Here is a 24,750-nt window from a genome sequence, read left to right on the forward strand (position 1 = left end):
CTTTACAGTAAGTAATTCATCTGCAAAGTTCATGTATGTAATATCATTATTGAGGGATTTTTAAAAAATATTTAGTATAAAATTGCCTTGATGTTTAGAAGGCAAGTGGCCTTGATGAATTCATTGGCTTCTCAGTAAGTAATTTTTACTGAGAGCTGTGGTTTAAAACACACCGCTGGGTATATTTGCTGTCCTTAAAATGGAATAGTTCATTGGAAACCTTTTAAATTAAAGGAGAATTGGGGAGAAGAGGAGGTTGTAGAATAAAGAATACGGTTCTTGAGCAAGTAGAGGATACAAATCTGGCAGGTAAGAGATCCTAAAGAAGCAAAGGGAAGGGAAAAATCTCTTTCTAACTGCCCCACACCCCTCAAAATCAAAAAATAATTTTAAAAGGGAAGAAATTTATGCACAGCAGAAGAAATAAGCTTGAATTTTGTGAAAATGGGAAGTGTTGGAGGGAGAAGCATCCCCTCTTGCAGGGTGGGTGAGATCAGAGGGAGCCACCAGAGTGGGAGCTGTGTGTGGGTGGGAGCAGGAATCCGGGGATGTGTCTTCACCCAGGGATTTGTCCTGCTCCAGGGGTGGGTCCTTGTCCTCTCCAAAGCCCCCAGCCACTCATAGGTTGGGTTTGGCTCATTTTAGGGGTTTCTGCCACACGCCAGGGCCGCTGCAGCAAAAGTGACCCCATAAAAGTGAATTCTGAACAGCTCATAGAGCAGAAAGTATCTCTGAGGCCTGCCACGGCCTGTAACAAATACAGCCACAAAAAGCAGGCTGATGAGCAGTTAATTAAAGTAACTAAATAATTAAAGTTTGTGTAACAGAGGCCTCGGTTTTCAGTGGTTTCAGCTTACAAAGACCGAGGGTATTTGGAGGATCCTGCAGCACAACGCGGGCTGTGGAGCTCCAGCTCCTTTCATCCTGCCCAAAGCAGCGATGACAGGCTGCTCTCAAAACCCCACAGCGAGGCAGAGGGAGGGACAGCCTGTGCTGAAATCCCCCCATGTCAGCTGCAGCAGGAGAAATGGTGGCTAATAGGCTGCCTCTCCCTGGGGACAGGGCTACTTTGGGCTGTCAGATTAGAGCTCTGCCCCAGACAGCTCGTGGGACCTGAATATCTGAGGGGCTCACAGTTATTTGTAGGGGAAGGTAAATTGTGTCCTTAATATCTCCAATTTACAGCACAGCTCATTTGGTGTTTTATACCCAGTGCTTTAATAGCTGTGCTTTGCAGTGGGGGGAATTACTGCTTAAAAAAAACCAAATAAGGAGCAACTATATCTTATTTAAGCAATCAATTTGGAATAACCCTGAGAGATGTCAAGTGAGCAGCATCCCAGACTTTGTGCCAGGCCCTCCATAAAGCCTGCTGCTTGGATGGAATCCAATTAGTCCACAGGCAGCTCCTGGTGGTCACCTCTGTGCCACGTTATTGTGTTCCCTCACGCAGCTAAGCACGGCCTCCAGAGCTAATTGCACCTGTTGCAGGGAAAAGCAGGACTGTTTGCATGAGAAACATGATCCTATAACCAGGTTAATGCTGTGTAATGAACTATCACCCTGCAGGGTAATGGAAATAAATGGGGGAAAGTGAAGGTAGGAACCCCAGGGTATTGCATGTTTGGAGGTGGAGTTGGATTTCCCACCTGTTTGGATAATTCTTTGTGTCATAATCCCCAGAAAAAATGGTGTGTAAATACAGAAATCCACACAAGTGGATTTAAAAGTACATCATCAAATACAAATCAAATGTGCAAATACATAATCCCCACCTTTCATGGGGGGGAGCCCTATATCCCATAAGGGGAGGCTGGGAGGGAGGAAAATCCCACTAATATTTTGGTTACTGTTAGGAACCCTGTGTCCCATACACTGAAATTCTTCACTCCGTTATAAGAGGGATAAAATACAATTGGAAAAATGGGAATCAACTCTCTGTATTTCCTGTTTTTTGGGGGATCTCTGTATTTACACACTTTTCATGGTTGCAAACAGTGTGGAGCCCTACACCCCTTAAGGGAAGGCCGGGAGGGAGGAAAAACCCAAAATTAATACTTTGGTTACTGTTAGGAGCTCTGTCTCCCATCAGCACCTGATAAATTTAATACCCTGAAATTCTTCACTCTGTGTAAAAGGGATAAAATACAATTCAATCTTTCAACATTTCAAATAAAACAACTCAATCTTTCAACATTTCAAATCAACCAGCAGTTCTTTTAATACATTTTGTTTTATGACACAGCATGAAGAAGCAGCCAAAGGAAAGGCCAGCACCTGAAGATTTAATGGTGAGTGAAACCTCAGTTTGGATTTGTCAGTGAATATATTTTGGTCATTCACATAGAAATTTATCTCTTTTTTTCCTGCATTTTTCAGTGTGCTCAGTGTATTTCTCTCTGAACTCTTCCTGCTTGTGCAGCAATTCCATATTTGCACCCAAAGCAGGGGTGGAGTTGTGGTTCTGAAGTTGGTGGGGATTTTGCTGTTGCCTTCACTTGTGATTTGGGGAGTTAATTCAGAACTTCCACAGCCACTATCGAGTTTCAATCAAAACCATTTTGATGCTTGATACACATTTTCTTGCAGTTTGGATGTCCAGGGATTACAGCTTAATGTAGGTCACTCCTTGTCAGCATTTGCCAGCCTGAATCTTCCCAAAAGTGAGGATTGCAAACAGAGAGTGGGGTTAAAATATGTGTTTTAAAAAAATGCCAGAGCCACTGTTTTCAGTGATGGTCATGTAAAATTAAACCAGATGGGCTGCAGGAGAATGAGAATATTTGGTGAGGTATGCCTGTGGAAGGGCTTGGAATCTGAACTCAGAGCCCACTTTTTGTGCAGTTGTCATTTTTCAATTATTAATTATTGCTAAATACAGCAATTTATGTAGACTCCCAATCTCCTCTGGGTCATGTCAAACACCTTTAATTTAAAAATGTTTCCTTACTTTCCTTTATATTCTCCTTGCTGTAACTCAAAAGCTTCTCTAAAACAATCATGATTTATTTGAAATGAAATACACATTTCAATATACTTATTTATTTGAAATGAATATACATCTGTGCGTGAAGTACACAGGGATAATTGGAATACAGGAATAATTGTAAGGGATTTTAACAGGATCAAGACACTGGTGCATCCTCTCATTTCTTGCTTCCAAGAAAGAGAATATTCTCACTGCTTCTGTGAGAATAAACAAATTTTTCTCCTGCAGCAGTTCTCTAGTTAAAGGCTAATCTGTGAAGATGCCCAGGGGCAGGTGTCTCACATCCAGACCAGTCTCTTTCCTGGTTAGGAGGTATTAAACTGTGAATCTCATTTTAGGGATATTGACTCCACCAAATCTGCACTTGGAGTTGGGCACCTGCTTAAATACCTCACTGAAATGAAACCTTAAAATTTATCAGAGCCCCTCCACTTTGGGTTTTCTCCCACCAAAGGCCGATTTTTGTCTTTTTTATGAACTTTTGATGGCTGGGGAATTCTTGCAGTTAGTCACATCTGAGAAAACTTGGAGCAGGTTCTGGAGCTGCAGCCACATTTACCTCGTGCTCTGTTCTGCCATGGCTGGGTGCCTCGGCTATTAAAACAATGGAATGGGCTCTCAGAAAACCTCTCTCTGCTTGCAAATGCACATTCTGGTGATGCAATAGGCCTGCCACTTATAAATAAAACATCTGCAGATCCCAGCGCCCCCCAGAAGTGTGCGTGGGGATGGTTGTGAGCAATAACACCACTCCAGGGTGTAGAGCCATAAAAATGAGGCCAAAGGGTGAGTGCCTGCAGTAGCAGGGAAGTGCACAGATTTATCTTTCCAACTACATGCCCTGGAGTGTGCTGGGCCCCTTTAAAGGAGGTGTTTTGTGAAATTATTTGGAAATTTCAGCGCCTCTGGGATAAAAAAATAAATAAAAAAGGAGCATTCTTACTTTTTAAACAATTTAATGATTTTTTTTCCCACTTCCTTTTTAGTCAGTTAGAAATGAGCTTGCAACAATGAGTAGTAAAACAGGAGCTGCTCACTCCTTTATATTATAGAGGATATAAGTAATATTATTTATATAATATATTTCTATTTTTATTTCATATTATAGATAAGTATGTATTTATAATTAAGTATTAATTATATTAATTATAATATTATATATAGTGTGGTTTATTTTCTATTGTATTATAATTAATAATAATGTTTTATATAATTAATATTATTTATATAATATGTTTGTATCTTTATTTTTATTTATATATCATATGTTTATAGAGTCAAACCCTTTATATTTTTGCTTTTCCTCAGTCTTCTCAAGGAGCACTTTATTTATAAAATTAATATGAATATATACATTAGCATTATGTGTCTGTGTACACAGATACACACACAGCATATCTGTGCCTAAATATGTGTGCAGAAATTAATTTATAATTGCTGGAAAACAGGGCCAGAAAAAACCCAAAACTTTAAATATTGGGGAATTAATGAGGTTGGAGAAGCCCTCCAAGGTCATGGAGTCCATCTGAGCCCCACCTTGAGCAGAGCACCGAGTGCCACATTGCCTGGGCACAGAAATCCTGTGAATTCTGGAATTCCTCACCACTGCATCCTTCAATTCCATCTTGCTGAGATTGCCACGTGGCTCTGGTGGATGGAGGGGGTGCTCAGAGGGATGCAGTGAAACCCTGCATCCTCAAGGTCACCTTCTCCCTGATTCAAACCAGAGCAGGGTTTCACCTTGCTCACTGCAGTTTGGGTTGCTTTATTTTAATTAAAAGCAGCGTTCCAGCAATGATGGGAGGTGTCACACACCCACCCTCACCTGCAGACAAACCAGAGCATCTCCTCCTCCCCTGCAGACACCACTGTGCTGGGAGTCACTGTGTTGTGACCACTTTGGGATAATTAAGCACTGAAAGCAAAAGGAAGGGAGCAGAAGATGAATCTTTCCCTCCTCTGCTGAAAATCAGTGTATTTTGGGTGTATTTGAGGAGCTGAGTGCCAATACCTGGAGTGCCAGGTTGGCACCTCCACCAGAGCCCTGAGATGGATTTCCCCTGCCTGTCATGCAAAAAGCTCTTTTTTATAAAACCCAAAATGTCCATTTTTTCAGGAAATAGGGCTGGATGAAATTCCTGTTTAAAGTCAGGTTTTTCATTATCACAGATTTCCATGTGCAGGTGGATCAGGATTTATTTATTTTATTATTTATTTACTCACTGCCCTTTCTTCCCTGCAGCCATGCCCAAAACAAGATAACCCATTGGTTTTTCTGGATGTGCATAATCAAATTAACTGACTTCTTCCACAGCAGTGAAATAAGGAATTTCACCAAGAAATGAGAAAAAAATTGTCCATTCAGGGAAAGGAACAACCTCAGAATTTACCAGTGGTCATCCTGAACTTGCTCTAAAATGCTGCTCCTTTATCTCCAGTTTGTTCCCTCTTAAGAGAAAGGCAGAGAGCCAGTTAAATTGAATATATTCCTGTATTATTACAGGAAGGGCTGCACAGCACATTCCTCTCTGTCTCTCCCCTCCTTTCTAACATGAAAATCTCAACAATTCTCCTGTATAAAGAGATTTTTCCCCTTTGCTGTTGTGGTTTTTGCCAGAAACACAGAGTTTTTCTGGCTCTCGGGGCAGTGCTTATTCAGGAGTTGTGCTGTGGCAGCCCAGGGAAGGTTTCAACTCTTGTTTAAACCCAGGGAAGATTTAAACTCCTGTTCCTGTTTTTAATTCCCTTGTTGTGCTTGTTGGAGATGTGGGAACAGGCAGCCAGAATGCATTTTTGAGTCTCTAATATATTGACACATGTCTTAAGATATTTAAATACACAAACTAACTGTTTATCTGGGAAAAATACCCATTACAGCCAGTAAAATCAGGGTGCCTGGTCCAGAGCCATTCCTGGAATGGGAAGGGCAATTGCTGGATGCATGGGGATGGGAAATTTCAAAATTGTATTAGGCATTGAAATAAATAAAATACCAGAGGAGAACAGGTTTTACAGCATGTCAGTGGCTTTGCCAGAGATCATATACAGTTTATCACACAATGTTTAAGTTGATACATTTAATCTTTTTTTAAATTTTTTTAAATTTTAAATTGATAAATTTTAATTTTTTTTAGATTTATTTTTAAATTGATTTTAAAAATCATTATAATGTAAATAGAATATCAACATAAGAAATGCCAGTAATTTAAATTTTTAATTCCTGTTTAAACCCAGGGAAGATTTAAAGTCCTGTTTAAAGCCAGGGAAGGTTTAGACTCTGGTTTAAACCCAGGGAAGGTTTAACTCCTGTTTGAAGCCAGGGAAGGTTTAGACTCTGGTTTAAAGGCAGGGCAGGTTTAACTCCTGCTTAAACCCAGAGTCCAGGGCAGCAGCCAGGCTGGGGCTGGGCCTGTATTTACGGTATTTTCCCAAAGCTTTCCATCCTAAGCTCTATTTAATGGAATCTATGCATAGTAAGTAATCAGGTCAGAGAGAAGCAGCATCCCCTGTTTGAGATCAATCGCTGGCTAATACTTTATCTAGGCCACTTTATTATCTCATGCTGATTCCATTCCCATTCTCCTCCTCCTTTGTAGCGTGCACTTCAGCTGTGGTAAAACTACGCCTGGCATACATATTAAAAACATATACCCATTCTATCTGTATGTAAATGGGGGAGGCACAGCTGGATATTGCAGGAGTTTGATTTACTAATAGTTATTATCTGTTCTAGCTGTTCGGAGGCAGGGAGAGTTGCAGAAAACAAGCTAGCGCAGAAATTGCCTTTATGATATCACTGCCCTGCTTTGGTAATTGTTTAAAATCTCTTCTTTAGCTGCAAGCTCGGCCTCGGCTGCTGCAGATTGTTGGTGCTTTTTTTGGAATTGCCGGAGCCTCTTGGTGAGGGGTTTTTTGTTGTTGGTGCAGCATTGAACTCCTCCATGATGGTTATTGGAATGAAAGGTGTTTGTGTAAAAAATGGTATTTGAAGCGCCAAAAGTCAGGAATGGAGCAGTTATTCTGTTGTGCCTGCCTTTAGGATTTCTCAAGGAAAAATTTGGCATGGAGATGATGCAGTCACCTCCTGCACTCCATTACTTTTGCACAGATCTAATGATTCTTCTTCAAGTTGTCAACACAACCAGGAGCTTTTATCCTTCTTAAAATTTAAATTACTGGTGCTTCTTATGTCAATATTTTATCAATTTAAATGATATAAATTTAAATATTGTGTGATAAATTGTACATCATCTGTGGCAAAGCCACTGACGTGCTGGAAAACCTGTTCTCCTCTGGTATTTTATTTATTTCAATGCCTAATACAATTTTGAAATTTCCTATTCCTATGCATCCAGCAATCCACCTCTCCATTTCAGGAATGGCTCTGAAGCAGGCACCCTGATTTTATTGGCTGTAGTGGGTATTTTTTCCCAGTTAAACAGTTAGTTTGTATATTTAAATATCTTAAGACGTGTCAAGATATTAGCGACTCAGAAATGCATTCTGGTTGCCTGTTCCCACATCTCCAACAAGTACAACAAGGGAATTTAAAATGTAAGGTTTTAAGTAGCTATATTTTATGTAGCTTTATTTCAGAGGGTCTGCAGAGTAGCTAAACATATTTGCAGTTAGTTGTGTTAAACCCCTGGTTCCAGCTCTCAGGAAACACTTTTATGGTTTAAACAAACAAATGGAGGATCAGCATAATCCTGCCTGGATTTTCATCTAAAGCCCCAGAATAAAGCCAATAAAACACTGGTGCTTAGGTTTGTCAATAAAGGGCTTTCCCCCAGTGGTGTCAGTGAGGAGCCAGGGCTGGGGTTTGGATGGTGATGGTTTTTGGGATGGACCAGAGGGCTCTCAGCACTTCCCTTTGCACAGACACACCCCAGAGATCCTGTGAGATCAGCTTTAGAGATCCATGCTTGTTGTGTGCCCCCATCCAGATGTTTCGGCACCATTGCTGAATCACAGGGAGCCAAGAATTTTCCCTCTTTGGCTACTCTGTTTTGTCCTGGGCCAGTGCAGGATCTCCCATCAGGGCTGATGGAATTGTCTGTGCTTGGAGCTGTGATGAATGGCTTTGTTTGCAGATGTGCAGCCTCTCCTCTGTCACAACGATCCCAGTTATTCACTCCATGACAAGGGGAAGTTCTGACAGACACCAAACACAAGCAGATGTGAAGGAAAGGGCTCTGTCCTGGTTTTTCAAGGAAAAAAAGTACAGAGCCAAGTATTTTAGCTGTTGTAAATATAGAATTGTTTAGGTTGGGAAAGGTTTTTTAGGATCATCCAGCTCAGTCATGAAATATATGTGATAAATAATAAACTGGGTCTTCAGTCTCTCACTTCAGACATGCGGTGGACAAGGAGTTCTGGATCAAATCACTGAAGACAAATCAGAATTTATATTGAGGCAAGGATTTCACAGCAGGGCTCAGGATGCGCCTGTCACTGGGTGTTCAATATCTTCCTTGCTCAAGGTAGCTTAAGAGGAAAAGAATCTGTGTTTCTTCAGGTGGCAGCATTGCTCAGTGAGCTGAAATTGGTAAAGGTGGGTCAGGGATATTTCCCCCTGTCTTTCCAAAAAAAAAAGTGGGGGGAAAAGCCATCTCTGTCCTTTGGGGTGTGAGTTCTTCTGTGCCACTTGAGAAATTGGCTCTTGAAATGGAGACATCCATTCTGTCAGTATCACTAAATCCAGCAACCACCCAAGAGCAGGATGGTGACAGCTTAAGGGGTGGTGCCTTCATTCCCTGCCTGTTGCACCCATTGCTATGGGATCACCCAGTTCCCCCAGCAAATGGGAATATCTGGGAATAATATCTGGGAATAAATGGGAATATTCCCCTCCTAGAGCTGCACAAACCAGCAGCACTTCCCTGTGAAATGTGAAAAGGAGTAACTCGAGTTGGCTGAAAGAGGTGTTGAAAATCTAAGGAAATTGGACAAAAACGAATTGGCAACAGCTTAGAGGGATACAGTTCATATTTTTTGGCTACTTGAGTCTCCTGGGCTTTGCAGTTTAATTTGAGCAAATGTTTCATTTGGCACTGCTGGTTGTTCAGTAGTTCTCCAGGCACAGGGAGAAATATTTACATCTCACTCATTTTGGTAGCAGAATTGCAAATCTTTCAATTACTGGATATTGAGAAGTTGTGCATTTGCCTTGTTGATGTTTTATGTCAGCTGTCTTCCTTACGTATTTCTTATGTATTTATTTTGAAAAATTGAGGAAAAAAAATCTGTTAGCAGTTCCAAAATAAGACCCCTATCTTTAAATCCCAGAATACTGTCCTCTCTATTCATTCCAAATCCATCAAGGAATTTACTCTAACAGGCAACTGTTGAAATTCACGTACAATTTTTATTTGTGCAGTGAAATTGGCATTTTAAATCTATTCAGACACTCTGCATAGATTAAAATGGCTGGTGCTTGTGGAGTACCAGCTACATGTGGGTCTCTAGTCCAATTAGCACCTCAGGACACTCCTGCAGTATTAAATAAGAGTAATAATTGCCTATGAATAAGCAGAGTATAAAGCAGGAGATAGAGATATGGCTTCTTAGTGACCTGTGTGCATTATGCCTCAAATCCCTTAATCAGATTTGTGCCGCTTGATTCTTCCATCCGCAGAAATTCTGCTGGAGGATCAGGGCCTAAAGTAGTAAAAAATCAATTAATACGACTTTCTAATTTGTGCAGTTGACAAAAAAAAAGGGAAAAAAAAAACCCGCATATAAATAGAGGACATTTTTCTCCTGAAGAGGGGCCGTGCTGAAAGATTTTTTAATTGGATTTTCATTGTGATTGACAGCGCTTGATTATGACAGTAACTTTATTTGGCTGGACTGTTAGAGCCCCCTTGTTCAGGGTGGTTTTTTTCCCTTTTTTCCCCATCAAAGGCCTTTTTTTCTCGGTGGCATTCCCGGCGGAGAGGCAGAGTTTGTGAAAGAGCCTTTTAGCACCTTTGTTGCCGCCATCCCTGGTGACGATTGGGCCCAGCTGGTTGCGGGTCGCAAAATGCTCCTCTCACAAAGAGAAATCTCCCTGGCCTCCATCATTTTAAGAGCTCCAGAAACCTGTTGAGGATTAGAAGTAGCTTTAGATGTGAAATGAGTGTTAAGTATTAGTAATCGGGAGATTAGGGCCCCGGGGACAACGGGAGATAAACAACCGCAATTAAGGCAAATCTGCCAGAGTAAACAAAATTGAGCAGAAACAGATGCCCTCGCCATTTTGGGGGATTGATTGGAGGGCACCGAGGAATCGATTTTTGTCTTGTTTACACTTCCAAACCCCGGTGATAAACTGGGAGGCTAAATATTTCATAGCGCCTGATTTTAGTTAATTTTTCTCGGCTCCTCACAGTGACCAGGCCCGGCCTCGCTCAGCCTTCACAGGGAGCAGCTAATTGCCTATGAAGGGCCCCTGTGTTTAAATGGGCTTGACAGGAATTTAAATTTTGTTTCAATCAACCTCTGTGCTCACAGCCTGCTCCAGTTTCTAATTTTTAAATTAAACATGATTTCTTTTTTATTTATTTTCCTTTTTTTGAGCCGCGGCCTCCCCTCTGGAGCCGGCTGCTGGCGCTCCCACCCGGGGCAGAGCTTGGAGTACGCAGCTTTATTGAGGCTGAAACCCCAAAATACAGCCCTGGAAAAGTTCATTGTCCCATCAATGTGCATCTGCCTGCTGGAATTGATGGGAGAGGTTGGGGAAACACTCAGATGCTGTAAATCGGGATGAGCCGGTGCCTGCTGGGCTGGGGAGAGCCAGGTTTCCACCAGGGAAAGGCTCCCCTGGATTAAAACACAGCTCTGAGCATGGAAATGGTACTGGTGGCCTCGGTCCTTGTTCGGTGACCTTGGGAAGGATTCAAAGGAATTGATATTTTTTTCCCCAAGCCAACTTGTGCTGATGTATTTTGCTCTGTGTTTTCAGCAGGGCTCTGTGCGTTTATGCCAACATTGTTTCATACCTTAGCTTTCTCTGCTCCTCAGACGAGGGGATTTGGCAGCACCTTCCCCTCCATCATTTAATACTTTACTGAGTCCCTTCCCAGAGCCTGCCAAACACGGGGATGTCATTTTGCACTCCATGCAGGCAGTGTGCAGCCATGGAATGCAGGATGATCGTAGTGGTACTTCTAAAAACAACTTGTTCATTTGCAGAAACTTCATCGCAAAAATGCTAACGAAGTACGAGCTGTTCCATTCTCCCTTTTTGCTTCCAGCCACATCATTTTCAGGGTTTTTTTGCTTTTGTTAATTGTTGTTATTTGTGCGTGTGTGTGCACACAGCATTTTCTTCTCTAGGATTTGGGTGAAAAACATTTAGGAGATTGTTTCAGTTTACTTCAGCTTAGTAATTTGCTTAGCAAATTTTTTTTTCCCCAGTAGAAAAACTTGGGGAAAACAGTTGTTTTCTTCACCCTTCCCCCCGAGTCTAGGGGAACACTTAGTCCTTGTTTGAAGGAAATTCTGTATCATCTCTGAATTCCTGACGAGCTCTGTTTGGTGTCACTGAGACCATTCCTGTGTCCTGAGGACACTTCTGCAGGTGCAGCTCCCGCAGAGTTCAGGTCAGGTGTGCCTTTCTGGTGTGAATCTCTGCTCTTTCTGAGCCCCCACTCTCTCATTCTCATCACAGCCAGGTCTTGAAGCTCACGAACTGAATCGATTTCAAATGAAGCCCCACCAGAAGATGTGCTCCAGGCACACACCTAATGAGCTCCAGCTACTAATGGGCACTGAGGCCACAGACCAGACCAGAGCTGGGCAAAAGTCAAAGCTCTTCCATCCCCAAAATGTTGCACCGAGCGTTTCACTCAGCAGAGCTGCTTCTGTTGTCGACAGCTTGCTAATGTTGACAGACTCCATCAGCCTTGGGCCACTCTCCCCATTCCTCCTCTGCAGCTCTCCTTAACCTCAGCAGCACTTGCAGAAGTAAACTCCAATTAGATTTGGGTTGCTTTAGTTTGTTTTAAGAGTTTTTAAGAGTCATAACACAAAAGTGAAATACCTTTGCTGAGAGCTGGCTCGTTTTCAGCTGAGCAGCGTGAGGAGTGCCAAGGACAGTTTCTGCTTTAACAACAAATATCAAAAGCAAAGCTGCTGTGGAAAGAATGATCTGCAGATGGGCAAATAGATTCCTCTGTGCCACAGCCAAACCCTAAACCCTGCAGTAAATTTCAGACCAGTTTTTTGCCACAGGAAGGGAGCAAATAGCAGACCTGGGGTGCTGCAGGAGGAGGGGGTGAGGAGTTTGAAGTCAGGGCCAGCTGTGGAGTGGAGCTGCTCCAATTCCTGCTGTTCTCACCTGAAGAATTCCCTCTTGACCCTTTGTCTGCTGATGAGTTGGGAGCTTGGACACATCAGTCAAGTGCACGAGGGGTCTCTGAGGTCTGTTTTGGGGTCACCAGCTGTCCAAAGCTTGGGAAAATAATACTATAATCATAATGAAGAATCTGTATTGCTGTTTAAAATGGAAATTTGGGTGAGGTGTGTAGACAGTTGATGTTCAGGTTAAGGTGTTGAGGTCAAAGTTAAGGTGTTCTTTCTCTTGGTCCATCCATCAGGCCTGGGGACTGTTGTTATTTGAATACAAATTTTGTAAATTCCAGGAGAGTTTTGGTGCCTCAACAAAACTAAACCAGCTGAAAATTGCTTGCAATTAACTTTATCATATAAAAAGGAAAAATGCATTAGTGAAAGTCAATCTACAAACAGAAAAATAATCGGAGAGAAAAGTACTTCTTAAAAAAAAAGGAAGAAATACAACCCCAGGGCTTCAGTGCTTAGTTGTGTCATCCATTTATCTTTGTTTTGCACCATCTTTTCACTGTCTCACATATCATCAGAGGGATGAAATCATTAGTGTGCTAATCTAGGTAGCCATAGTTCTAAGGCTGACCTAGGCTAATCTGCCTTTGCAATTTCAAGTACTATGTTTGACTCCTCTGAAAGTAACCTTAAATTGTAGTCTTGTAAGAATTCCAGAGCTGTATCCTTCACTCCTTCTCCTAATGAGGTTATGACCAAATGCTCATTATAATTGCTTTAGACTCCTTTTAATTTTCAAGCTTATTAATCATAAGAAGAGTTATTTAAAATTGCATAAATTAATCTTAGATTAAAAGCCCATCAAAGCCTCGAAACAATTAAGAATAAGTAGGATTTCCCTGGGGCAGCAAGTTTTATTTTAATAGTGTAGTCAGGTGGATATCAGAACATTGAAGTATGGTAGTGATTAATGTATGCAAAATTTAAATGAGAGTTTTTAAATGGCAAATCTAAATCACATATTGACCTAACTGTAGGCTTTAACTGCATTGTCTGTCATATATTTAAACTGTTTAGTAATCAACATTTTAATTACAGTGTGTGTTAGGGAGGCCATGCAACAAACAAAACTCCCCACTTCCCGAGTGGAGCTGCTCAGCAGCCTGGGCTCTGCTCTCAGCTGAGGAGCGAGCAAGGAGCAGAAACTTGCAGGAAAATAAGCAGATTTGGTTTTCCCTGTGGATGTGTTCTTGTCCCTGCCTCATCTCCAGCCAGAAAACGCCACTGGTCCATGCTGGGAGTGCTCAGGGTTGGATGGGAGCAGCCTGGGGCGGTGGAAGGGGGAGGAGTGGGTGGGTTTTAAGGTCCTTCCAGCCCATGATTGGGGATGCCATGGTTCTGTGGGGTCAGGTTCCACCCCCTGCACTGGGGCTTTGTCTCCAGCACCCAGCTGAGCACAGCTCTGGGGTGCTGGAGCCTCTCCGGTGCAGCAAGCACAGTCCTTGCCCTCAATAGTCTGAGGACAGAACAGTGAGAGAGAACTGGGCCAGCAAACCTCGCTCCCAGATCAGGCACAGTCCCAGGGAGGAGCTGCAGTTTTAGGGTTAAGCTCAATCTGTGATCTGCAATCCCATTTGGAAGAGACAAGGAGGCTGCAGCTGACCTTGCTGCAGCTTTGGGGCACTCTTGGCAGACACAGACTGAGCCTCCCAGTCCCCGCTGTCCCAAGCACTTCAGGTGCTCACACTTCCCTTAAAAGGGTTTAAAAATTCCCAAAATTTCAAAAGGAAAACAAGAGATGGAGCAGCTGGATCACACTAGAATAGTGTCCTGCAGGGCCCTTTCACCTGTGGGTACGTTCTGTGTCTCTCTGGGTTCACCTGTGCTCAGCCTGCAGAGTTCCTACCCCACTCAGGCCTCAGAAGCTGCGTGGAGCATCCCCTGAGGATGCCCTGCCACCTCCTGTGCCTGTGAATTAACCATGGTTTGGGAGTCTGCAGTGAGACAATTGGCCTGAGGATTCCTCGCTGCTATTCCTGGCTGTGGGAGCCGCAGTTGGATCCTGTGGATAGCTGGCACAGATAATTAGAACAGCTTTTAGTGTGGCTTGTCCTTGGAGGCAGCAGCTCGAGATGGAAAATCCTCCAGCACTGGAGGCAGGGCTGGAGTGATGAAATCCTGACACGTGCTGAGGGCACTGCAGGGGGACCTGGGGTCAGTTTGGGGTGGTTTGGGTTACTCAGCACTTGGTGTTTCCAGGAATTCTGGGATGCTGTTTGCATTGCTCAGCGCTTGGTGTTTCCAGGAGTCCTGGGAAGCTGGTGCAGCTCCAGAGCTGAGCTTTGTGTTTGTCCTGTTGGAGGTGGGACTTCCACTCCATTAAACATGAGGATGGGCAGGATTTCCCCTCGAATCCATGCCCTGAGTTCATACAAGAGCTGTGCACAGCACAGGCACCTCAGGAGCAATGGGAGAACCAACTGGGATGTGCTGCTGGACAGCCAAGTTGGGACTTTTTGGAGTTGGAGGGATGAGCTGCCAGGCAGGCTTTCCTGGTTTAACATTTGAACAGAGCACCTGGAGTGGGGGAAGGCCTGGAACATCCCACCTGCAGCAGGAGCAGCAGGGGTTTGGTGGTTTGCTCGTGTTTCACATGGAGTTAGGGCTGGAATTCTGCTCAGGGGCTGGAATTCTGCTCAGGTGAAATGGGTGCAGGGGCAAAACAGATCCCAGGTGTCCAACAGAGAGCTGGGTCAGAGGATGCTCTTCCCATTCCCAGCTCTTAGTGCCAGGGAGGAATTAAGGAATGGCAGGGAAGGGGAGCAGGCTTTCAGTTTCCACTTGTGCTGTGTTTTATGCAGGAAAATGTGCATCTGATGCATTCAGGGCATGCCAACGGCACCCAGTAAACTGCTGCATCTTCCTCATCCCCCCTTAAAAAACTGCAAGTTAAGCAGCGAGTGAGCTTCCCTCAGAGCAGCCTGCAGCCAGCAGTAATATTTATTTTCTCTATTTGTTTTAAGCCTGGGAAGGCTGTGCTTTCCTGCACACTGTCCTGATGGAGCCCTGCCCAGCGAGCGTGCAGTGCCCCCAGCCCTAATGTGCCATTAATGATAGGTTAATGTACAGTATAATGTTTTTTGGACTATGGGTTCATTACACTTCTGAGTGCAAGGTCCTTCTGCAGAGCGCCCAAGGTCCCATTGCATTATATCATGCAATAAAAATACCCTTTTCATATCACACACTAATAAACTGTATTTGAAATGCTGTCTGAGGGCACGGCCATTGTCTTCATAGGCTGTGGCTGCAACAGTTGGGATCTTTTTTATTGTGGTTTTTTTGTGGTCTTGAGTTCAGAATTTTTTAAATGGAAGGCATGGTTTGTCTGTGCTGCTTGGTGATAAATGGAGTTCAGGCTGGGAGAGTTCCTGGAAAAAGGAATGTTAAAAGGGTGGCACCACTGCAACCAGTGCAGTGCCACTCATTTCCCAACCTTCCTTGCATAAGCGTGAGGAACTTTATTATCATTTTTAATTGGCTGCCCTCCCCAGTCAGCCTCTCACTGTGCCAGAGGGAAAAAAATATAAGGAGGTGCTGGAGTGGGTTAGATCTCATGTTCTCCCACCATTTGGGATTCAGGTTCCTGCCATGCTCTGTGCCCCAGGGAGCACCACCCTGGGGAGGAAAATCTCTCATTTCTGGTGATTTCCAGGGAAATCTGTGGCTGACTGGCATTTCACCCTGGGAATGTCCTTTGTCACCATTGCAGGCTGGTAGCTGCCTGTTCCATGGACCTTTAGAGCAGTCTGACATAAACACTGACTCCTTTTGAGCCTGAAATCCCAGGCATTGCACGAGGGGCATTGTTGATGGTCTGCCTGTCCTTTGGCATTGCTCTGAGGCTCCCTGGTGCTCTCCAAACACATTTTATGGCCAGAGGATCCTGTTTATGGGAGAGGCTCTCCTGAAGCTCTTCCCTGGATTTGTGTGTGAGGGGCAGTGGAAGTTGTTCCCTGTGCTTTAGACTGAAGAGGTGTAGGGATTTGGGGTTGTGGGTGATGATTTTGTGTCCCAGAGGGAATTTCATCCACCTGGAGCAGAGCTGCACTCTCCAGGTGGGCACTTGGAGCTGGAAAAGGCCCCTGGACCTGCAGCCCTGCCCAGGATGCCATGAGGCAATAAGCTCAGGGTGGGTTATTAACAGAAACAAAGATTTTTTTTATAGGTCAGAGGAGACAGCCGTGAAAGCAAATTGCTGAATTTTAGGGGTAGATAAAATGATAGAACTTTTACCCTTGAATAATGGGGATTTAATTGACTGAGCTAAATGATGGATGGTTGGTGAGCACTGAGTTGGAATTACCAGGGCTCTGTGTTCAGGGGGGCACTGCCCTTTTAATTTCCTGTCAGGTATTTAAATCCTTCACCTCCTCCTCTGCCAGGAGCTGCCCTGTGAAAGAGTTAAACCTGTCTGGGGGGACACTGCAACTCGAGAAATGTACCCTTTATCAAGAGAACCAGAAGAGACAAGTTCATTTAAAAAGCCTGGTTTGTCATTGTTTATCTCATTTTCAGGCTTGACACACAAAATTAGGCTGCCTGACACTCACTGGGGGCCAGCCCTGGCCCTGTCCTGCCTGACCTTTCCAGCTCCAGGCTCTGCAGCAGCCACTTCCCATTCCCTGCAGGATTCCCAGTGCATCCCACTGAGCCAGGGCACAGCACACCAGTACCAGACCAGTAAGAAAAACCACTTTGGTGCTGGATTTTCTACCTCTCTCCTGCTGGCTGTGCTGAGTTCCAGGTATTTTTAAGGCTGAATATTTAAAAACCTGACAGCTGAGGTTTCAGAGCTGAAATTTCATTTGGAGCAGCCTGAATGCAGGGATATGCTGGGGGTGAGTGGGCTCTGGCTGCAGGGTCTCTCCATCCTAAAGGGGAAGGGACTGGCTGGAATATTTGCGTTTGATTGCCCCAGAGCATCTGCTCTGCCCTGTCTGTGCCTCCTGACTGTTCTCTGCTGCTTCTCCATCCTAAAGGGGAAAGGACTGGCTGGAATATTTGGGTTTGATTGCCCCAGAGCATCTTCCCTGCCCTGTCTGTGCCTCCTGACTGTTCTCTGCTGCTTCTCTCTGGTGTCCTTGGCTGTTCTGTTGAGGAGGTGAAACAGCTGCTTCTAGGCTGTGTTAAAGGCATTTCTCTTATTCCTGCACTTTTCCACCCAAAACCACCCCAAGTGCTGGGCAGAAGACCTCATCATGTCACTCCTGCCTTGTCCAGAGTCCCTGTCCAGCTCTCCTGGATCCCCTTTAGGCTCTGGAAGGTCAGTGCACATGAAGGATGCACGGTTGGTTGTTAAAGAGAGGAATTTTAGGATATTGCACACATTTACAAGCAGAGGAGCAGATTAATGAGGTTTTTTTGGAATATCATTTCACCCAAACACCATTCAGCAACTGCTCAGCTGTCCTGGAAAGGGGCTGGCTCAGAACACAAGGAGCAAATGGAATAACAAAAACAAAAAGAGCATTTCCAAGGAGTCTGGGCTCGGAACAGGCTGCAGGGAAATGCACTGCTCTGAGGCAGTGCTTCATGGCCCTGCTGTGGCTGTCACCACGGGCTGTTTGTGCTGCAGAAGGGCTCTGCGTGTCTGTCCTGCTGACCCTGGCTGTCCCCTGCAGGGCCACCCGTTCGTGGTGCAGTACAACGACGGCAATGCCGAGGTGGTGTCCATGTGGGTGTGCAGGATGCTGGAGGAGCGCCGAGCCCAGGGACCCCAGTGAGCCCTGCAGCACCCGGGGCTCTCCCCGCGCCAGGATCTCCACCTTGGCACTCTCGGCTTATCCAGGTCCTGTTTTACTCCAGCTGTTTCCTAGAAGCATCGACAACATCGGGGTGTTTGCTGGCTGCCTTTTCCTCACCGCCACGTTAAGGAATTTTCTTAATTGTTTCTTTTGTTGCTGAGCAATTTCCAGGTTTATCTTCAGTTATACTGTACACAGCCTTAAAGCAAGTATTTTATATCTCTATTTTTGGGTTACTGAATGTTCTGTTTCCTGACTCCAGAGTATTTTTTAACTGTTGCTCCTTTCCAAGTGTCCAGAGGATTTCCTGATGAGTTGGTGGCTGTCTCTGAGTGCAGGCAGCCACTCAATACTGGGTTTAAGTGTAAAACAAAAGCAAACAGACAATAAAGAGAAATATCTGGGCTTGCCCACCCTGTGAGGAGGTGAGGGGTGCCAGGAGGGTCAGCATCACACCAGTGAGTGACTGGGAATGCCCTCTCTGCTCCCATTGTCAGCTGCTGGGACACGAGGAGCACCCATGGTCAGGCTGATCCCTGAGCCAGAGAGGGTTTGCTGAGGTGGAAAAGGGGGAAAGAGGACAGGGCTCTGCTCTGGAGCCAGGCTGGGAGAGCTGGGAATGTTCCCCTGGAGAAGGGAAGGATCCAGGAATCCTCAGAGTCCTTGCAGGGCCTGAAGGGGCTCCAGGAGAGCTGGAGAGGGACTGGGGACGGGGATGGAGGGACAGGACACAGGGAATGGCTCCCACTGCCAGAGGGCGGGGATGGATGGGATGTTGGGAATAATCCTTCCCTGGGAGGGTGGGCAGGCCCTGGCACAGCTGTGGGTTCAACCAGGCCAAGCACAGGCTCCAGGTTTGGTGTTGCAGGAAAAAGGAATGGCTGCAATGTCTCTGCTGGGTGTTCCTGGCTCCTGCAATTCCTGGGGAACATTTCCACAACAGACCAACACAGGTTGAATCATTCCTTGTGTAAAAATGCTTAATAAAAGGAAAAAAAATAAACCATGGATGTGAGAGGCAGGTTTGGGGTGAGTGAGTTGGGTGGGAGGAGGTTGAGGTTTGTTTGCTTGTCTTTTCATTAGAAATAAACTTTTGCTAAAAAATAAAAAAAGACTCAGGTGGTTTATTTTCTACCAGCAGCTTCAACCCCCCCCCCCCCCACAGTTCAGTGAATTATTCCTCCCGAACCACTGCAAATCCTAAATGTTATTCTGGAAGCAGCCTGGAAAAGACTTGCTTTCCTTCCTTGGAGGGATCGTTTGTCTTCTTTTGAAGTGTAGAGGTTGCAGGCATGAACTTACAGACTAAAGTTTGTCTTAATTGCTCTGATGTCACAACCTCGCTGGCAGATAACAGGCAATGAATGAGGCAGCAGCCCCCGTTCCTCCAGGTCCTTTTGCTAAAGTGAGACAAATTCCCTCCCTGTGAGCCAGGCAGGGCATGGCAGCGCTGCCATTTATTTATCCCTAACAGTTCCAGCAGCTTTCCCTGTATAAAAGGGCTCTCTCTCCCTCTCTCTCGGATCTGGTTTAAAACGCAGCAATCCCAGGGCTTTTCTTGCTAATTTTCCTGCCGGAGAGGTTGGGAGGGGAGGACTCGCCCTGAAAATCCGTGTGGGATGGAGCTGGAAAAAACCTCCTGGTTAAAGCAGGGCCAGAATTATAATTCATGTGGTTCGTCAGTGGGATGAGTCCAGGGGAATTTGGGGCTCCATCCCTTCCCTCTCCCAAATCCTGGGATTCATTGCAGCCAGGGATCTGCTCATCTGCCCCATCCCGGCAGAATCTGGGGAATGGGGCTGGGTGAGAGGGCGGAGGAGGGAAGTTTGGGATTGAGCAGCTCCTCTCAGCCTTGCTGGCATTCCCAGCTGAGACCTGGGAATGGACCCCAATTCCTGCACCACCCATCAGCACCGAGGGCACAGCTGAGGGGGAATGCAGGGAATGTGGCCAGGATTGAGCTCACCCCCATCCTGGACCCGGCCCAGGCTCCTCTACCTGCTCCAGGAACATCCCAGTCCGTGTCTGTGCCCTGTGGGATGCAGGTGAGCCTGGCATGGGGCACCCCACAGTGCAGGAACCCCCAAACCTGCCCCAAGGGATCCTCCCGGGCTGCTTTGGGGCTGAGCAAATCCTGCCCCAGGACAATCAAACATGACTCTGAGGTGGCCAGGACACAAAACACGCCCCAGGTGTAACATCCCCCTGTTCCCAGAATGTCCAGGGATGGGAATGAAGCTCCAGGGAGGTTTTCCTGAAGTGCTGGGTGCTGGGAAGGGGCTCAGCAGTGCTGCTCTCCCCACAGGCAGGAGCTGACCCACACCTGGGGCTGCCCAGGCATGGGTTTGCCCTCTTTCCTCTTCCCTGCTGCATTTTTTTGGGGTCTGAATTGTGGCATTTCTTGCTGGAAATGTTGCAGGAAATGCAGCAATATCACACCCTACAGCTGAGTCCTGCTCAGAGGATGGCATCAGGGGTGTGCAATGAGTTCAGCAGAGGATGCCACAGCTGCAGTGACCCCCCAGTCCCACTCCTCACCCCAGCTGCTCATTGAGGGCTCCCCACCGATGTCACCTCTGTCTCCCCTCCTATAACCTCAGTGGTGATGATTCCCATGGGAGTGTGGATGTGGGAAAAACGGAATGTGTCCCATCTGTGCCAAAACTTCCAATATTTTCCACATTTCCCTTTCCCGCTGCCCGGCAAAGCTCCCGTGAGAAGAGCCCGTGGAAGATCGCCCTTAAATCAGCACAGAATGAGAAAGTATTTTGTTTCTCGTATCCCGTGGCCAAATCCAGCCCGCTGTCAGCATTCCCAAGGCAAAGCGCCCGTCTTTGTTTTCCGGAGAGCAGCCTGAACAGCCGGGGGGGAGGCGGAGCTGCCGGGGCTCCTTTACCTGTCGCTGTCCCTCGGCCCCACGCCGGCAGTGCGGTGGCGTTCACACCCGAGCCACGGCCGGGAGCCGCTCTGGGGAGCTCCGTTTGATCCCTGGGTACCCGAGAGGAAAACCAGCGGGAGCGCTGGAGCTGGGGAGGCCGTGGGTGCTCTCCTGCCTGCCGGTCCTGCAGGGAAAGCTCACCTGGAGGCATCCGTGGGACCGCGGGAGTGTGCGGGCAAAACCTGGGAATTTGGGGCTTTTTTTGGGGAAAAAAAACACTCCTGCAGGGAACCAAATCCACTGGTGGAGAGCGAGAGCTGCGGGAGAAGCGGCTCGGCGGGGACAGAGGGGGCGATGGCACCGCCGCGGGCACTGGCCTGGCTCGGCTCTGTGGCCCCAGCGCTGGCCCGGGCAGGACAATCCGGAGCCACCGGGACAATCCGGGCAGGACAACCCGGAGCCACCACATCCCACGGGAGCTGCTCCGGGAACCCCGGGAGCTGCAGCTGGGCTGGGCAGGGGGGACAGGAGGGACAGGAGGGGCAGGGGCTGTCCCAGGTGGCGGCTCCGCTCTGCGGGGCTGCTCCGGGGCCAGGGCACACACACAGAGCCCCTTCGGGCAGGGAACAGGAGCGGCGAATCCCGTCTCCAGGATGCTCCAGAGCTGCTCATCTTCTCGGACACATCTCCGTGCTCTTCATCCCGCTCCCGTTGGGATGTGACAAACACAGGGACACCCCTGGGGAGCCGTCCTTGCCCAGCTGCCACGGGCCGACCCATCAGGGCACAAACACAGCCCAGGTGCCCCCAGTTACCCGGGAGCCTCAGAGGATCCAGCTGTGCCCCCTCTGCCCCCAGGGCAGGGTATTTGTGGTGCCTCTGCCCGGGGAGCCAGGTAAGGAGCATCCCGAGCCCCAAATGCTGCGGCTGGGTGGCAGCGATGTCCCTGCGGGCACAGCCAGGCCTGGGGGGCACAGGGGCTCTCCAGGGAGGAGCTGGGGCCGCTGAATGATGGTGAGGTCCTGAGCTGTGACCGGGGTTTTAGGGTAACTCATCCTCAGCATTCCTGGGGGGCCTCACAGGCACCACAATTTGGGGGTGTCCTCTAAACTTTCTGGCCTCCTCCTGCTCCCCCAGCTCCCCAGCCTGGACTGGGAAAACCTAACGGGGAAAAAGAGAAATTTAAAAATCTCCTATTGCAGTATTTGGTCACACCGAATAAAAAAAAAAAGGTTGTGCAAGCTGCTCTAGAGGAAGGTGTCCCTGCCCATGGAGGTGGGGTTGGAACGAGAGGAGCTTTAAGGTCTCTCCTAACTCAAAGCAGCCACAGCGAGCCTGTGATCCTGCGCCTTTCCCGTCGGGAAGCTGCAGCCGGAGCTGCGTTACCTTCGGCAGAGGCTCTGTCCATGAAGCACCGTGCTCGCCCAGGACAGGATTTATGGATTGAGCCTTCCCGGCTGCGGCTGCTCCGGCGCCGGGCCCGCGGCGCAAGTTCAAGGTTTGTGAGAGCCGGAGAGCCCGGAGGTGTTTAATGGCAAATGGATGTCCGGGGCTTTTATGGGCAGCAGCAGAAGCAGCAGGAGGAGGAAAACTTCCCGCGGCCAGGCCCGCGCAGGTGAGTGCGGCTCCATCCCGCAGCGGGCACGGCACGGCACGGCCTGGAGCGCTGCCCGGGCCTCGTCCTGCTCCATCCCTGCCCAGTGCTCGGCTCCACCGATCAATAAATCGGCGCCCATCGATCCCGCGCTCCCGCAGCCGCTCCGGCCCAGGAAAACGGGGAGGTTCCGAGGCGCAGGGAGGGTTCGGGGGGACAGAGAGGTGAGGGGGACAAGGGGACAGTAGCTGTGGGTTGGGCCTGGGGCGCACTGGGGACAGCCGGGGATGTGTTGTGGGGATGGAGGGTGTGTGGGGTGTCACGGGGGGCACGGAGGGGGCCATAGAAAAAGGGGGTGCACAGACTGGGGATGCACGGAGGGCATGCAGCGGGGTGGGGGTCAGCTGTGCCCAGCCCTGTGAAAGGATCCCGGGGCGCAGCCAGAGGGAGCCCCAGGCTCCCCGGAGCCCGCACGGGTCCCCCCGGCCCGCGGGGTCTCAGCAGCCGGGTCAGGCCGAGTGTGCCCGGCCTGCAGAGAGCCGCCGCCCGCTCCCTTTGTCAATGTCCAGTAATTAAAATGTCACCGTTTAATTTTCAGGCCTCTCGGAGCAATCTTTTCCTAATAAAGAGTCTAATCGAAACGCTCCTTCCCCCGCCTCGGCGGGAAGGGCCGCGGAAGAGGCTGCGGAGGTGCAGAGCCGCCGCGGATCGATGGAGAGAAGCCCGGATTGATCGGCCTCTAAAATTAAATTTATTGGGGTCATGGTTTTATATGGTGCTGATACAACTGTTAAATGGGGAACATTCATTTCCAATAGGAGGCGTTTATTAAACTTCCACTGAATTAGACCGCCGTGATTTATGTGGCAATCTCGGCTCAGCCCTCCAGGAGCGCGGGGCCTTCCGCGCCCGCCACGCGTGATTATTTATTTATACACCCGTGACACGGCTCCCTAAGTTTTAACCTAAATTATCCTCCGGCTTCGGCTGCGGGCGGCACCGGCCCGGGGAGCGGGGAAGGACGGGGGGTCCCGTCGGGGCTGCGCCCTCCCCGCCGGCCGCGGCCCCTCCGCGCCCCCCGGCCCCGGGGGTGTCCCGGGGGGGGTCCCCGGTTTGGGGGACGGCGGAGCCCGCAAACGTCCCGGCTCCCGCGTGCGGCGATCGTTGAGCGTTAATTAGAAATTCATTACAATTAAAAGCCGCGCGCACACGCCTTAATTACATCTGATTTTTAATTCCGAATCCGTGTTTACACAGTAAGCGAGACGTACCTCCTGATTATCCCCAATACTCTTTATACTGTACTAATTATGTAAATTAAACCTAATTAACTGACAAAAACTGCAGTCAATTCAACTGTTAAAAGATACGGCGGTCGCGAGGAGCGGGGAGCGCGGCCGGGGCGGCGGGGCCGGGGTCGGGCCCGGGGCCGCTCCCCTCCCCGGGGATCCGCGCCGCCGTCGGGGCGAGCCGGGGCCGCCTCCGCCGCTCCGGGCGAGCTCCGCGGGCACCGGGCAGAGGCACGGCCCGGGCAAGGGCACGGCGGAGGGAACGGGGGCAGAGCCGCGTCCTCCCGGAGCGCCCCCCGCTCTCTCCGCCCCCCGGTCCCGGCGGTACCGGCTCGGTCCGCGCCGCCGCCCGCTCCCGGTGCCTCGCGGCCCGGCGCGGCCCCGCGGGTGCCGAGCGCGGCGGGATCGCCCCAAACGCGGCGCCGAGCGGGGTTCGACCGGCGCGGGAGCGTCTCACCGCGCTCCTGCCTCCGTATGGCTGCAGGAGGGGGGGCTGGCGAGGATAAATAATTAAAAGGCGCGGAATAATTACCGGCTCGGGTTGCGATCATTGCGGGAAGGCCGCGCCGCAAGGCCCGGCCGGCAGCGCCCGGTCCGCGTCCCCCCCGACGGGGCGTCCCGGGGGGAGCCGCGGCCGCTGTCCCGCGTGGGAGCGCGGCCGGGGCTCGGCTCTCCGCGCAGGAGAAGGGCGGCTCCGCGCCCGCGTTCCGCTCCGCGCCGGCCCCGCCGCATCCTCCCGGTGCCGCCGGTGATGGCGGGGAAGAAAGGCGCGGGGGCACACACAAAAGTGATAGCTGGGGGCGATCCGCGCCGTTATTAACTTCTGTTTGATCGCTGTAATTGCGCCGATCGCGGCCGGACGCGATGATTAATTACAGTTTAATTAACGTGGCCGTGACGAGCGCCGC

General features: G+C 48.5%; 1 protein-coding gene across 2 annotated transcripts in view; it reads left to right on the forward strand.

Moving 5' to 3' along the window:
* Window positions 1–19,113, forward strand: part of MAP2K5 (mitogen-activated protein kinase kinase 5) — a 119,967-nt gene extending 100,854 nt beyond the window's left edge. For both annotated transcript variants that reach the window (XM_058811212.1, XM_058811213.1), the window contains 2 exons: window positions 2,246–2,291; window positions 17,959–19,113. In XM_058811212.1, the coding sequence (XP_058667195.1) occupies window positions 2,246–2,291; window positions 17,959–18,060 (148 nt within the window). In that variant the 3' untranslated portion in view covers window positions 18,061–19,113. The remainder of the gene's footprint in view (window positions 1–2,245; window positions 2,292–17,958) is intronic.
* Window positions 19,114–24,750: the final 5,637 nt, after the last annotated feature.

The sequence above is a fragment of the Ammospiza caudacuta genome, chromosome 10, assembly GCF_027887145.1.
Source record: "Ammospiza caudacuta isolate bAmmCau1 chromosome 10, bAmmCau1.pri, whole genome shotgun sequence".
In the NCBI taxonomy this organism is placed as follows: Eukaryota; Metazoa; Chordata; class Aves; order Passeriformes; family Passerellidae; genus Ammospiza; species Ammospiza caudacuta.